Below are 15,332 nucleotides of genomic sequence, written 5' to 3'. Positions count from 1 at the left end.
TAGTGCTGGTGTGGTAGGAATAAAAGAGGAACGAAGGAAAAAAACAAGAGAAAAGAGTATGGGTACGTGGGTGGAGGAGAAAAAAAGAGGGGGAAAAAAAAAAAAAAAAAAAGGGAAGGAGAGCCCACATGTGTGTGTGTGGAGAGAAAAAAAGAGAGAAAAAAAAATTATATCATAATATTTTTACAATAAATCTTAAGGTAGGTTATTATTAGCTAATATTGGTGAGAAAAAAATAATTTTTTTAGAAAGAGAAAAAAATAATTTTAATAGTATGTTAAAATTAAAATTAGTATCAATTTTTATCACAATATTTTCACAATACTTTCATAATAAATCTTAAGTGGTAGGTTATTATTAACTAATATTGGTGAGAAAAAAATAATTTTTTTAGAAAGAGAAAAATTGATTTAAGTATGAAACAAACTCACATAAAAAAATTAAAAAAAAAAAAGTATGAAATAAATTCCCTTATATATACATTGTCCTTTTTGGTAATTTATCCATCAAACTGCCACTTTTATAAGTGCTAGCCAAACACTCAGCTTTTTCATTATGCACTTTTTAACAGTTTTTACCAAACACTCAGCTTTTTGAAACTCCACTTTTTCATTATGCACTTTTAACAAAACTCCACTTTTTCATTATGCACTTTTACAAAAAGCTGAACCAAACTCACCCTTCATGATTGGGATGATGAACATTGCCTAAAGCTGTTGAAAAACTGCTACAATGCTACTCCACATGATGGAAAGGTAATAGTCGTCGAGGCAGTTCTTCCAATTACGCCAAAGATTAGCAGTTCTACAAAGAGTACCTCTCAAATGGATTTGATTATGATGACTCAAACCCCAGCAGGGAAGGAAAGGACCCAACAAGAATTCATGGCCTTGGCAACGAAAGTTGGATTTAGCGGCATTAGATATGAATGTTTTATCTGTAATGTTTGTGTTATGGAGTTTTTTAAGTAAGGCTGGCTTGTAGTATTAAAAAATGCATGGGCATCATTCAATTCTCTGAACCTTAAAATAAAGATGCTTGCAAAATAAAATTGCCCCTAAATTTCTAAATTCAAGTTATGTCGTAAAATGAAAGCCCATCATTTAGAAATGCCTAAATTTGAACCTGCCAAAGGCATGAAAGATCAATGTTGTACTTCTCATGGAAGAGCTTATTCCACATATTATGATGAGCTTTAACATAAACGTAAGTCCCATTTTTTGGGAAAAGTCCTCATTTCTTGGCTAATGAAGATGCTTAGAAACATATATCACTATCTTCATATGACTCCATTACATTTTAATCTGGCTCATTGAAGTTGGATCTTCTTCTGGATTCTCTAAGCCAAACACAAGAAGAAGTTACTTCATTAGCCCTACCATTGAGCATCTAAGGGTCTGTTTGGAAGACCGTTTATTGTTGAAAACTGAAAATACTTTAACAAAATAATTTTTAAATGTGTGAATAGTGCAGTGACACCCAATTTTTAAAAAAAAAAAAATTGCTTAAATCCGTACTTACAAGTCCTGTGAACAATGCACGAGACCCACACAAAAAAACGCAAACACGCAAGTCCCCTGTTTTCAGTGCAATCCAAACGTACAGTAAATAAACATATTATTTTTTCCTCAAAAAAAAAAAAAAAAGACATTATTTGACCCATTGATAAAATCCATGTGCCCGGCGTACTTCACATTCTCTGGATGAATGATCCAGCCACGTTTTTTTTTTAATAGGAACTGATACAGCTACTTTGAGGCAGAATTTTTTTTCTAGGGTTCATTGCAAAGAAATTGGAATACAAGTATATAAGTCGGAAGAGTGACAACTCTAATTAAAATTTTATTTATTTATTTATTTATTATTAATATTTTAACTTTAAAAAAAAGGAGGCATCTAAACTTGGTCGAATATCTGAACATGCTTAAAATTTAAAAATGACATTATCTTCAATTTTTCCTGTAGTTTCTCCTCCATTCTCTCCACTCACTCAATCTCCCATTGATACAGGATAAAAGGATTCCTTCAAGTTTGCTTAATGGAGGATTTACCTCCACATTTTATGGCTGCAAGCAATAGCATCTTGATTATCTTATAGTATTCTTTAATCTTTATCAATAAAAGTTTCTAAAATCTTTTTTTTTAGAGAGTTTTAACCTATGGTATCTGTTCTTGATAATAGTTCTTTATCATCAAACCAAGACACTAATCAGTTTTTGGTATAAGCGGAGATTGAACTTCAAATCTCTTATTCAACCATCAGAGACTTTATTAGTTAAACTAACTAGAACCCACAAATTTTCTAAAATCTTATTTTAAAAAGTTTTCAAAAAAAAATCTTATTTCAGAAATATAAATAAATAAAAGGACACCTTGTTGTGCAAGGCAACTTAAATGATGAGTAGATATTTTACATCCTTTTAGACTTTATCTAGCTTAAACCACCTTCTTCTTTTTCTTTTTTCATGTTATTTTCATATACAAATTGTTTACATTGGAAAGTAAGCAAGCTAGCAAGCAGGGTCTGGCAGCAAATGATGCATAGGAAAACGAAAGTGTATTGCAGGATAAATCACTATTTCCTAGTTTGAGAGGAAGAAAAGCAATAAAACATAGAATAGAATAGAGATGAATGAAAAAAATAATTTTATAATATTCTTTCTTTTTTTATAGATAAAGAATAAGTTTTAATGTAAAAAATATAAAGGTATGAATTGAATTTTTTTATTCTTTTATGATAATTTCGTTCTATTTCTGTATGAACTCTCAAATCAAGCCTTAAATACTTAGAAATAAGCTCTATCTACTTATCTTGATCAAGTAACAGTCCACGTACACACACTCACCCATTTTTTCCGTTGATTTGAAAAAAGGCATATACCGTTGTGCAAGGCTACTCAAATGATAATGAGATCTTTGACAGCCTTTTAGACTTTTTCTGACACAAAATATTAGGTCTTTTTTCTCACCAAAAGCAAAAAAAAGAAGAGTAAAAACCAATGGACAAGAAGCACAAACAGCAGAAGCCAAACCAAAAGCAAGCAAAAATGGCTTCTTCACCTTCAAGACAAACCCAACAACAACCATGGCCAACCAAGACTACAAAAAAACCAAGACTACAAAAAGAAAGAACAGGAAGAAGAAGCATTCTCTCAGGCCATGGAACTGGTGTACGGGTCAGTCCTACCCATGACCATACACGCAGCCATGGAGCTTGGTGTCTTTGACATCTTGGGAAATGCGGGTCCAGATGCTACTCTCTCCGCTGAGCAGATCGTGACCCAAATGCCTACTACAAACCCAGACGCACCGGCCATGAATGACCGCATCTGTAGCCTACTGGTTCAACACGGCGTGCTTGGTGTCTCTGTGGAGGATAATTGAAAGTTCAAATATGTGTAAAAATACCCTTGAACGTTTAGACCTCCAAATACAAAATAACAAATTTAAGCTTTATGACAAACAACAAGTGTGCAGAAAATGAACATAAGCTATAAATAGAATTGGAAATCAATCTAAGCCAATTATAAATCACATCCACAGCAGAAAATAAAAGGCAAAGATAAAGGGAAGAGAGATGCAAACACAAGGACAACACGCGATGTGTTATCGAAAAGGAAACCGAAGCCCTCGGCGTAAAACCTCTCCGCCGCCCTCCAAGCGGTCAATAATCCACTAGAAAATGTAGTTAGAATACATGAACAGTAATAGACCCTCCAAGCCTAATCTACCCGATATACCTAAGCCTTCCAAGCTTCTTACTCCAACGAGGTTATGCCGAACCTTTTTCTTTTCTAACTTACCGGATTCCGCTATAATCCATAGCATCCGCCATCCTTGGCATCTTCCAATGCTTCCCAAAGCTCCAAAAACACTCAACACTCTAAATGGGTGTGGGTAGTGTTTGGATAGAAATCTCATCTCAATAGATATGACAATGAGAAAGGGAATGAGAAGAGACTACAAAAATTTCTCTCTAAGAATGAGTAGCTCTCTCTAATTGGGTAGGTGTTTTGAAGAAACCTCTCTTAGGGTTTTTCTTTCTGAATAACCACACATATTTTGTGGGAATGAGGGGGTATTTATACTGGTGTGAGAATGGAATGCAAAGAGTCAGTTTTTCCAAAACAGGGCTGGCTGGCGACTTGACCTCGCGACTTGACTGAGTCGCGAGTTCAAGCCGCGAGCTAACTGAGTGGCCAGTCTGGATTTTTGTCCTGTAGTGCTCCAGCTGGCATGACTGTTCAGCTCCCCTACATGCTCTGCACGTGTGCTGCTTCTGGCGGCTTGCAGCCGCGAGTCACCTGCGAGATCTAGCCGCGAGTCCCTGTTTCACTGCACAATCTTGAGCATTTCTTCACACTCTCTCATACACTACCCTTACATGATTCCCACCTAAATACAGGGTTTCTAAGTGCTGTATTACAAGCAAATTTGTCACGGAATAAAGCCAACACATGGTTGATTAAATTCAACTTTACAATAATGTTAGAAGGCTTCCTTTTCACAGAAACTACTGCCTGAATAGCGTGTCCAAGTACTTTGCGCGTTGTAACCAAGATGGGGTTTCCTTGGCACCATTGATGACCTTGCTTCATGACAAGGTTTACATGGATAGTTGGTCAGTCATTACTCCACTCCTCATTTCTTTCTTTCTTTCTTTTTCTTTAATCATATAAAAATCCCATCTTTTCTTTAATCATAAGTATCCCTTTTATTTGTACATTCGTTTTAGTTAGTTTTGCTTTGCAATCTTCATGTCCATAGTATGAGAGTTTCTTTGAGATTTTTCTTGAATCCACAGTAATAAAGGAGAGGAAAACCTATGAACCAAATCATCAAAGCTTACTGCTGCTTTGACTAGGGCGGACTTCTTTTTGATATTGCTTGTTGATTTATCAATTATTTATGTTATTTTTGCCACCCAAATCTTTCTTTAATCGACCCCACCGCTGGTCATGTTTGTTAAGTATTTGAACTTTCAATAAATATTTGTATTTGTTGGAGCATTTTTGCATCAACAGTATTGTAGAAACTGTGGAATGATAACGACAATGACAAACATGCATACGGACAAAGTGTTATTTTTTATTTCTATTTTGTTTATATAAATATATATAAACAAAATATACGAGGAATTTAATATCTAGAAACACATGAGCTTTTTTTTTTTTTTTTTTTTGAGAAGCAGAAACACATGAGCTAGTTGAGCTACAAGCCAAAGTGTTGTTAAATCAATACTTAGATTTATTATTATGATTTTTTTTTTTTTTGGTAAATTATTATTACTTTGATTTTTGGGGAGGCGGGTCGACCTGCAACAGGGTAGACGGGAGGCTCAGGTACCATCTGACTACAAGTCACTTGGGTACTTAGATTTATTTTCATTGTTGTTATTATCATCATTGTTACCTGTGAGCAGATGTAGTTGTGGCCGATTGTTTGGCATGTTGGGAAAGTTATGCAAATGGTCAAGTGGTCATAATCTGGTTGTCTAACGCCCAGCTCAAAGGGATACCTGGATGCCTCATTCTAACCCTATATGAGAAGTCATTCCCAGATTTTTTAAGAAGTTTATAATGGTGGCTAACTTTATTGCTAAATTGAATGGATGTTAGGTCTCAACTGAAGAATGCCGTTCTTGAAGGTGGACTTCCCTTTAACAGGGTCCATGGAACTCATGCCTATGAGTACGCTGGCAGGGACGGCAGGTTCAGTCAAGTTTTCAACACAGGAATGTTCAACCACACTACCATACTTGTTAAGAAGATGCTCGAGTCCTACAAAGGTTTTCAGAACCTCAAGCAGCTGGTTGTTGTTGGTGGTGGCATTGGAGTGGCTCTTAGCTTAATCACTTCCAAATTCCCCAATATAAAGGGCATTAATTTTGACTTGCCTCGTGTTATACAACATGCCCCACCCTATCCTGGTATGATGTCTCCCCATTATGTAACTACTTTAAATAGTATTGTGGAGTTAATTGTTCATTGAAGGTGATTTTCAATTTGATGAGCTTATTGGCTTATAAGAATGAAATGATCAACAAAATGGTTGGTGATGCATTGCATCTTATATTTCATCACTTGAGTGGATTTAGATGCAGGTTCACCTGGTCTCTGCTGCTGTACTCTCTGCAACCTTCATATTATCAATTTCTTTGTGCCACATCTTTCCAAAACTGCATGAGAGAGAGAGAGAGAGAGAGTAATTCCAATTAATCTGTTATTTGTGGTTGTTAATGTATAACTGAGTGTTTAGGAGCCTAGATGGTCTTCATCTATCATTTGTGGTCGTTAATGTGTGGCTGAGTGTCCTAGATGGTCTTCAGTGATGAGTTCATTGAGTGCCTCGATTAAAGGGTGAGTTAATTTATCTTGCAGGTGTGAAACATGTAGCTGGAGATATGTTTGAAAGCATTCCAAAAGGAGATGCCATACTTTTGATGGTGAGTTTTGACTTTTGAGTATGTTGGGTATTCTTTCCTGATTTTCTTTGGTCTTATGCTTTTTTATTTTTTTGAAATTTAGTACTTGTACTGATGACGTAAACATTATATGCTGTGTCAGTAAATAATCCATTTTTGAAATTCAGTAAAAAGTTATGCTTTTTTTTTTCCTGAATGAAAAATTATGAGATTGTTGATGTTATGTAGGGGATACTTCATGATTGGAGTGACGATCGCTGCTTGAAATTGTTGGAGAACTGCTACAATTCTCTTCCAAATGATGGAAAGGTGATTGTTGTGGAGCAAATTCTTCCAATTTATCCAGAGATTTCCACTTTTGCAAGGAGCAAATCCCTACTTGATATGCTTTTGATGACTCAAAAACTGGGAGGAAAGGAGCGGAAGCAACATGAATTTGATTCATTGGCATTTGGATCTGGTTTTATGAGTTTTGCTCTTCCTTGCTATTTCTGTAATTCGCATGTGATGGAGTTCTACAAGAAGGGTTTGAATTCCGTATCAATTGTGGTGTAGGTTGAACACATCTTTTGTAGGAGCTGACAGTCGAAATGTTTTGCCTAATCACTGAGACTTAAGGATCTGTTTCTGATGATATTATTATCTCAATATGGGATGTTTGTGACTCATTCTATGAGAATGGAATTAGCTTCCCATTTTTCATTGCTCTAGGATTTTGTTCTGGATTTGGTAATTGCTAAGTTACTATATATCTGATAAGTGAGTCAATTATCACTGTTGAGTGCACCTGTTTGGAAGTGTTTGATATATGGTCAGAGTCAAATTTTGGGACCAAAGGGAATCATTCTTCTTGAGAAATATGTGTAAAGGTTTGAATGTTTATAAGCTTTGTTTCAAGCTCTTTTTGGGTTTAAATCCCTTTGTTTTGGTAAGTCAGTTTGAAAATTCGTGAAAATCAAGATTAATGAGCTTGCTATCATGAAGAGCTGTTTATAGCTCCACTGTGATTGGTGAACTCTCTCTTTTATACGTATAATCCTTGTGTTTTCTGCCATGAAACCCTGAGTGGTAAATTTTATTTGCTTAGAATTCACAACCCTGTTTTCCAGTTTCAGACTGCAGTATAAGAATTCCCTAGATGCTAAAAATTATCTCAACATTCATGTGGTGTCGCTGCTCCTCATGGTGACTCTAATCCTAGTCTACACTTACCATTGGAAAAGTGGTTCCAACCCACTAATTTTATGTGGCTCGAAACGCAAATTCTTTGTTTGTGGATGGCTTTTCATACCCTTCAGATTTTTTCCTTCCTATTAGCTATTGCAAGTAATTGTGCTGAATATCTTACTCAAATTTGTTATTAATCAAATGCCTCCCTTGCTTCCTCAAAATCAAGTGAATTATTTCTAAAGCTTAAATTTCCAAGCAAGCAAATTATATGCTAGATGTATACTATATTTGTAGTCAGTGAAGTTCTTCTAGCTCTTCCAAAGTAACAGAAAATGGCGATCATGGGATTTAATTGGTGCTAAAGGTAAAGGGGAAATAAAATATAATGGTTTCATATATCGTCAAGATGGAGTACATATTAAATGGGTTAGAAGCTTATGCCAAGAAAACGAACTCTGGTTACATTTTCATGACAATGCTGCAAGATATTTGCTTCAAAAACCAGAGGTCCACCTAATCTCAGCAGCATTCCCTATTGAGTTCCTCTAGCTGCTCCCAATTATATCCTTGTATGTAACTTTTATCTTCTCTAACAAAGCTTCCCTGAAATTTATTTGATGACGCATGGTGAAAAAATTTTACAAAACAATTCTTCAAAATGATGGTAGTTATCATGAAAATTGGAACTAAGTTTTTGATGGTAGAGCCCAATTTGACACTAACCTGTCTGGTTTGAAAACCAGGTTCTTGTATGCAAACCACTGCAAAGAAAGACAATGAAGATGGATGCATAAGAAATAGACAAAAGCGCAAAAATTCCAAATTAAGCACTCCAGAAAATGAATTTCTTCTAAGAATGTCCCTTAGAATAACGGTTATATAAGTTATTTTATCACTTTTTAATAGCTTAAGTTTTTAAGACTAATAATAATTTAACATAGAATCAAAACAACTTAGAATAATGATTAAAATGATCAATTTCATAATAGTTTAAACTTTTGTGACAAGTATGATTTTATCAATGTCTTTGATCAAATAAATTTTAGTCCATGAGATTGGGGGATCAAGGGTGTAAAATTTTGCATGCTGTTATTTGCATTAGACTTCATCCGAGTCATAGAAATTGATTATCAAGAGGAACCTAGATTATTTGGCTAAGATAGTAATTGTGTGACTAAGGGCCTGTTTGGGTAAGGATTTTTCATCACTCAATTTCCATCACTCAATTTCCATCACTCATCACTCATCACTCATCACTCAATTTTTCACATCCGTTTGCCTTCATCACTCAGTTTTCATCACTCACTATTTTTCACACTATTTGGAGGGCCCACACCTGTCACGGTACAGTGTTTTTTTTTTTTTTTTTCACTAGCAGCTTTTTTTTTTTTTTTTTTTCCCTCCTGGGTTGGCTGTTCGGTCTGGGTTTTTTTTTTTTTTTTTTTTTTTTTTTTCACTAAGTTTGGTGAGTCTAGGTACTTAAAAAAAAAAAAAAAAAAAAAACCAAAAAACCAAAAAAAAAAAAAAAAAAAAAAAAAAAAAGGCCAACGCCAACCCAGAAAAGAAAAAAAAAAAAAAAAAAAAAAAAAAGACAAACAAAACAAACAGCCAACGCCAACCCAGAAAAGAAAAAGAAAAAGGAAAAAAAAAAAAAAAAAAAAAAGCCAACGCCAACCCAGAAAAAAAAAAAAAACAAACAGCCAACGCCAACCCAGAAAAGAAAAAGAAAAAGGAAAAAAAAAAAAAAAAAAAAAAACAGCCAACGCCAACCCAGAAAAAAAAAAAAAAAAAAGTCAAAAGGTGGTCAAAAGTTGCTGCTGTGGGTCCCTCATGTGTGTTTATTTACGGAAATGCCATTGAGTTATGAGTTATGGAAACTGAAAACAGCCTTTTGTTGTTTTCAGTTTCCATAACTCATAACTCAAAAATCAGAGAATTGAGTGATGGAAACAGAGTTATGGAAACAGAGTTATCGTTTGGCCAAACAACCTTTTTGCTATGGGTCCCACCATTTTTGAGTTATGAGTTATGGAAACTGAGAATTGAGTTACGGAAACACCTTACCCAAACAGGCTCTAAAACACGAGGATTGTCTTGGATCATCCACCTAATAGTTGGTAGGAAATTCCTAGAATTGATCTAAAGGAAAATTTTAATTTCCATTCAGGAATTCATTCCTGAGATGCAAACATTCAATGAATGTTGACAACCACATACTCGGAACAATTCAAAGTGTTCAGCAGGGAAGACAATGAAACGGCCCCCTAGGCTCTTAGCAGTTTTATATTTGTATAAAAGTTGTAAAAGAATAAAGCAATAAAGCAAATTCAACTTACCCCAGAATAGCCAATGCCCACAAGCTCAAGAACACCAGGAATTAAAGGAAGCCTATCAATTGCCTGGAAAAGTAATACCCATCTCTCAAAAACTTTCTTACTAATCATGTTAAATTATATTTTGAAGAAATATTAACAAATGCAATAATAATTTATTAACTAGCAATTGGAGAACCTCACCGAGATCATCCCAGTGGAGCCCCACAGTGCAACCACACCAGCTACTGCAAGTGAACTCACTGCATACTTATCTTCGACTTTGTCCCACTGTGCATCCAAGGGAATCAATTTTCATGAATTCATGTCTACAATTACCAAATTCTCTTACAACACTAGAGAATATTGATTAGATCATTCATAATAATGTCAAATCCTTACGGCTTCTTGAACTGTCTTCACAATCTCTGGCAGCTCAGCTACTGCAACTTCTGCTGGCGCCTCTCCAGTGGCCATGGCCATGACATTGCGAGCTAGCTTACGGCCTGAAACCAGGAAGATAAATAACTATTATCATGGCCATCCATATCTATAAACACTAGTAGCAACATGGATAAAGCAGGTTTAAGTTGAAGGGTGCTCTTGTATGTGTATGTGTATGTGATGGACTCACAATAAGCTGTGGTCTTCCAAGGTTTGTTTTGAGATTGCTGCACAGGAGGAGGGGGCAGTGTGGGGAGTGACACACACTGTGGTGATGAAGCAGCTGATTGGCGAGGAGCCTTGACATCAACAAGGGTGGATGAGGAGGAGATTGTGAGTGTGGAGGAGGTTGAGGCCATTATTACTGAACCCCTTCAGATTATACTTTGTGAGAGATCCTGAGGCCACTAGAGAGAGAAGAGTTTGGAGAAAGGATTAATAGGTAAGCTTTCTTTGTTTGTCTGGGTTTATTACTTTGGTTTTTGGGGAGGTGATAATTTGCGATGAAAAGTGGAGATCCCTGTCCTTCCAAGTTGAAGATGGACAACCACTCATTACTTTTTATCAGGATAGTGTGCTGACATGGCTGTAGGATAAGGTATTTTATGGTGTTTTATTGGATAGGAGGCTCCAGGTTGGACCTTTGTTCTTCAAAATCCTTCATTATGTTATCGTTCTCTCTAGAGGACCAAAATATCTCTACATATAATCTCATGGGGTTTGTAGCTAATAAATTATATCTCCTGCATCTAAAGGGAGTGCTTAGGTTGGAAATTGCATAGATGTATCTGTCTGTATGTTTGTGTATGCTATGTACATAATTTGCATATCCAAACATCAAAATATCTCTTCAATTGCCTCCTGTGCATTTACCACTAGTACCATTTTTTTCTGCTAAAATTACTTCCTTGTATCTGCCTGCCCAAAAAAAATCTCTTTTAGTTGAAGGAAAAAAAAAAAAAACCACACGCTGCTGAATCAGATAAGATTATCACAACCACCCACTCCACGGCTATATTAAACATCTTAATAAATGTTGATAGCTCCAAGATAATTGTCTACTCTGGTTTCAGATGTTCTGCACCAGAAAAATTAGGCAATGAAAAGAGGGGGCCAAAAAATAATCAACAAGTGTTTGGTGCTGGTAGTTATCACGAAATGAATGGAACAAGTCTATGCTTTCATTAATTAGCAAAGAAAGATTACAAAACCTTATATACAATGAGTAAAGCAAGCTAACCAACTAAATGCTACTAACAGAACAGAAAAACTAAATTTACGTGTGTCTACAGTAATAACTAACATACTCACGTGCCATCACTTAAAGGAATTAATTCAGCTACTAAACTACAAGCCGTATCTACAGTATATAACTATCTTGTGTCGTTTATGCACTATTGTTCTTCTGATCAAGCTCCACTGCTCTTATTGCTCCGCTCTTGCTACTTCCTTGTGCTCATTACTGTCTACACTCTGATACTCCCCCTCAAGAGCAGATGGTGTGTGTGTGTTTATCATTCCCATCTTGCAAGCAAGATTAGAAAATTGATTGTAACTCAATGCTTTGGTAAGCATATCTGCTAATTGACAATGAGTCCTAACATGATTTAGCTTGATAACCCTTTCCAAAACTTTGTCCCTAACCATGTGATAGTCTATTTCAATATGTTTTGTCCTCTCATGGAAGACTGGATTGGAGCCAATGTGCAATGCTGCCTGACTGTCACAAAACAACAAAGCCTCTCTATCATGTTTTACCCCAATGTCTTTAAGAAAGTATAAAATCCATACAATCTCACATGTTGCAACTGCCATGGCTCTGTACTTAGTTTCTACTAAGGATCTTGATATTGTAGACTACTTCTTTGACTTCCAAAACACCAAAGAGTCCCCAATGAAGATACTATAACCTGTCATAGACCTTCTTGTGTCAGGGCATGAGGCCCTATCAGCATCTGCAAACCCCTTCAAGTGTAAATCTGTGTTAGAGGAGAACATAAGACCCTTTCCTAGTTCACTTTTCAGGTATTGCAGGACTCTATATGCTGCATCCAAGTGTGGTTTTCTTGGTCTAGACATGTATTAACTAAGTTTATGGACAGCAAAAGTGATATCTGGTCTTGTGATTGTCAAATACAATAGCCTGCCTATCAACCTTTTGTAGCTACTTGGATCTTTAAGCTCTTCTCCCTCCAACTTACTTAATCTGAGATTTTGTTCCATAGGTGTCTTAGCTGGCTTACATCCAGTATGTAAGGTTGAATTTATTCAACCATCTAATTGGCTTTATTCCGTGCCAAATTTGCTTGTAATTCAGCATTTAGTAACCCTGTATTTAGGTGGGTTTGTTGTAAGGGTAGTGAGTGAGATAGAGTGAAGTTTGCTCAAGAGTGTGCAAGAAAACAGAGACTCGCGGCTGGGACTCGCGGGTGGACTCGCGGCTGCAAGCCGCCAGAAGCAGCACACGTGCCAAGCATGCTGGAAGATGAACAGTCATGCTAGCTGGAGCACTACAGGACAACTGGCCATACGGTTAACTCGCGACTGGATCTCGCGACTTGGTCAAGCCGCGAGGTCAAGCCGCGAGCCACCCCTGTTTTGTAAAACCTGACGTTTCACATTCCTCTCCCACTCCAGTATAAATACCCCTTTAACCCACGATTGAAAGAGAGCTTCCAGAGAGAATTTTGAGAGAGAAACCCTAAAGAAAAACAAGATTGTTTCACCCACAATCTATATCTTAGAGTCTCTTCAAATTCCCCTACTCTCTTCCTCTCCATTGTCAAATCCTTGAGAGGCTTTATACCAAACCTGGTTCTCACCATTATCATCTCTGTGAGACAGTTGTTTGGATTTCTGGGAAGCAGTTAGGAAGGAGCCAATCTTCATTGGTTGATGCTACGGTCTAGTAGCGGAATCCGAGAAGCTAGAAAAGAAAAAGGTTCGGCGCAACCTCGTTGGAGCAAAAAGCTTGGAGGGCTTAGGTGCACTGGGTAGATTAGGCTTGGAGGGTCTATTGCTGTCCTTGTATCCCAACTTTATTTTCTAGTGGATTGATTACCACTTGGAGGGCAGCGGAGAGGTTTTTCGCCGAGGACTTCGGTTTCCTCTTCGATAACACATCGCGTGTTGTCTTTGTGTTTGCATCTTCCTTCCTCTCTATCTTTGCCTTTTATTTATCTGCTGTGGATTTTATTTTGTTATGGCTTAGATAGTTTATAACCAATTTCATATTATAGCATGTGTTAAGTTTCCGCACACTAGTTGTTTGACATATTGCTTGAATTGGTTAAGGTGTATTTTGGGGGTCTAAACGTTCAAAGGTGTTTTGTACACGTTTTTGAACTTTCACAGTATCATTAAGAACTTCAAGTGTGTACTTTCTTTGACAAAGAGCAATCCCTTTGTCTGATTTGGCAACCTCCAGCCCAAGAAAGTACTTCAAGTCACCTAGATCCTTTAGCTTGAACTTGTCATCTAACATAACCTTGAATCTGTCTATCTCAAATTTATCATTACAAGCTATTAAGACATCATCCATATACACTAAAAGAACCATGAAAACATCACCTTGCCTTCTAGTAAATAAGGAATAATTAGCTTTAGACTGAGTGAAACCAAGCTGAAGCAAAGTACCAGAAAACTTGGCAAACTATTGCCTAGAAGCTTGTTTAAGGCCATATAAGGATTTATTGAGCTTACAAACTACCTCCCCCTAGCTATGAAACCCTTGTGGAAGAGCCATATACACCTCTTCATCTAAATCACCATGAAAAAAGGCATTATTCACATCCAATTGACTAAGAAACCAGCCCTGAATTGCAACCACAACAAGAAGAATTTTGACAAAAACAATCTTTGCCATAGGGGAAAAGGTTTCAAAGTAATCCAAACCTTCTTTCTGTGTAAATCCCTTAGCAACTAACCTGGCCTTGTACCTTTTAATTGAACCATCAGCCTTGTACTTAATCTTGTATACCCATTTACATCCTATGGGTTTCTTACTAGTAGGCAGTGGGGTCAATGTCTAGGTATTATTAGCCTCAAGTGTAGCTATTTCAACAGCCATAGCCTCTTGCCATTTGGGATCAAAAGCAGCTTGGTGATAGTAAGTAGGCTCAACAAGGGAAGAAATTGAACAACAGAAAGACTTGTAAGGAGAGAGGTGGTGATAAGAAACATGTGAAGAAAGAGGATGGGAAGTACTTGAATGAGGAGGATTGGCATCAAGAACATAATATACCTGATTGCAGTGATAAGCCTGTAAATAAGAAGGTTGTTTGACTGCTCTAGAAGACCTTCTAAGAGGGACAGGATCAACAACAGGTTCAGGAGGTTCTGCAGGTACCTCATCAAGCAAATCATCATCAAGGGAATGATGAATTTGGATGATTGAATCATGAGGAACAGCAGAAGAAAAGGGTTTGGACTAAAGGATGTTATCAAAAAGAGGATCAACAGCAGAAACACAAGGTAAAGGTAAAGCAGACTGAGGGACAGAACGACAAGAATTTGAAACAAAAAGGAAAATAGTTTCATGGAAAATAACATTCCTAGAGACAAAAACAGTATGAGACTCAAGATCAAATACTTTATACCCTTTGACATTGTAAGGATAACCAAGAAAAACACATTTTCTTGCTCTTGGAGAGAACTTGGTCCTTGTATGAGCAATGGTTGAGGCAAGACACAAGCAACCAAAGACCTTGAGATGAGCATAATCTGGAAGTTTGTGAAAAAGGAGTTTTATCATGCAATAAAGGAGATGGTAGCCTGTAAATGAGATAGGCAACAGTTAAAACACAGTCACCCCAAAATTGGATAGGAATTCATAATTGAATTTTCAAATCTTTAGCTATGGAAAGAAGGTGCTGATGTTTCCTCTCCACAACATAATTTTGTCGTGGAGTGTAAACATAGCTATATTGATAAATAATTCCATGAAAATTTAGAAATTCAAACATATCAAACTCTTTAGCATT

The 15,332-nt window shown here is 36.6% G+C and overlaps 2 protein-coding genes across 2 annotated transcripts; one reads left to right on the top strand and one right to left on the bottom strand.

Annotated features, from left to right (window-relative positions):
• The first annotated feature begins 3,114 nt into the window (after positions 1-3,114).
• LOC126696430 (anthranilate N-methyltransferase-like) lies at positions 3,115-7,134 on the top strand. The gene is made up of 5 exons (XM_050393177.1): positions 3,115-3,380; positions 4,493-4,621; positions 5,619-5,929; positions 6,381-6,445; positions 6,653-7,134. Exons 1-5 carry the CDS (start codon positions 3,160-3,162, stop codon positions 6,977-6,979), a joined length of 1,053 nt encoding a protein of 350 aa, XP_050249134.1. The 5' UTR covers positions 3,115-3,159; the 3' UTR covers positions 6,980-7,134.
• Positions 7,135-7,959: 825 nt separating this feature from the next.
• LOC126696863 (protein CURVATURE THYLAKOID 1B, chloroplastic) lies at positions 7,960-10,876 on the bottom strand. Its single transcript, XM_050393592.1, has 6 exons — positions 10,541-10,876; positions 10,309-10,412; positions 10,111-10,197; positions 9,931-9,993; positions 8,318-8,355; positions 7,960-8,197 (listed from the first exon to the last, which is right to left on the bottom strand). The coding sequence occupies exons 1-6, from the start codon at positions 10,707-10,709 to the stop codon at positions 8,140-8,142; spliced, it is 519 nt and encodes a 172-aa protein (XP_050249549.1). The 5' UTR covers positions 10,710-10,876; the 3' UTR covers positions 7,960-8,139.
• Between the last annotated feature and the right edge of the window lie 4,456 nt (positions 10,877-15,332).

Source organism: Quercus robur, chromosome 8 (genome assembly GCF_932294415.1).
Source record: "Quercus robur chromosome 8, dhQueRobu3.1, whole genome shotgun sequence".
NCBI lineage: Eukaryota > Viridiplantae > Streptophyta > Magnoliopsida > Fagales > Fagaceae > Quercus > Quercus robur.
This window is presented reverse-complemented; position numbering and strand designations above follow the sequence as displayed.

Bases quoted from the DNA above. Each gene is read 5' to 3' on its own strand.
- LOC126696430 (XM_050393177.1), top strand. From the start codon at position 3,160: ATGGAACTGGTGTACGGGTCAGTCCTACCCATGACCATACACGCAGCC. The intron at 3,381-4,492 runs TTGAAAGTTCAA...CAATAATGTTAG, and splicing joins GGTGTCTCTGTGGAGGATAA to AAGGCTTCCTTTTCACAGAA. The intron at 6,446-6,652 runs GTGAGTTTTGAC...GATGTTATGTAG, and splicing joins GAGATGCCATACTTTTGATG to GGGATACTTCATGATTGGAG.
- LOC126696863 (XM_050393592.1), bottom strand. From the start codon at position 10,709: ATGGCCTCAACCTCCTCCACACTCACAATCTCCTCCTCATCCACCCTT. The intron at 9,994-10,110 runs GTGAGGTTCTCC...TTACTTTTCCAG, and splicing joins GCTCCACTGGGATGATCTCG to GCAATTGATAGGCTTCCTTT. The intron at 8,198-8,317 runs GTTAGTGTCAAA...AATAAATTTCAG, and splicing joins CTGGTTTTCAAACCAGACAG to GGAAGCTTTGTTAGAGAAGA.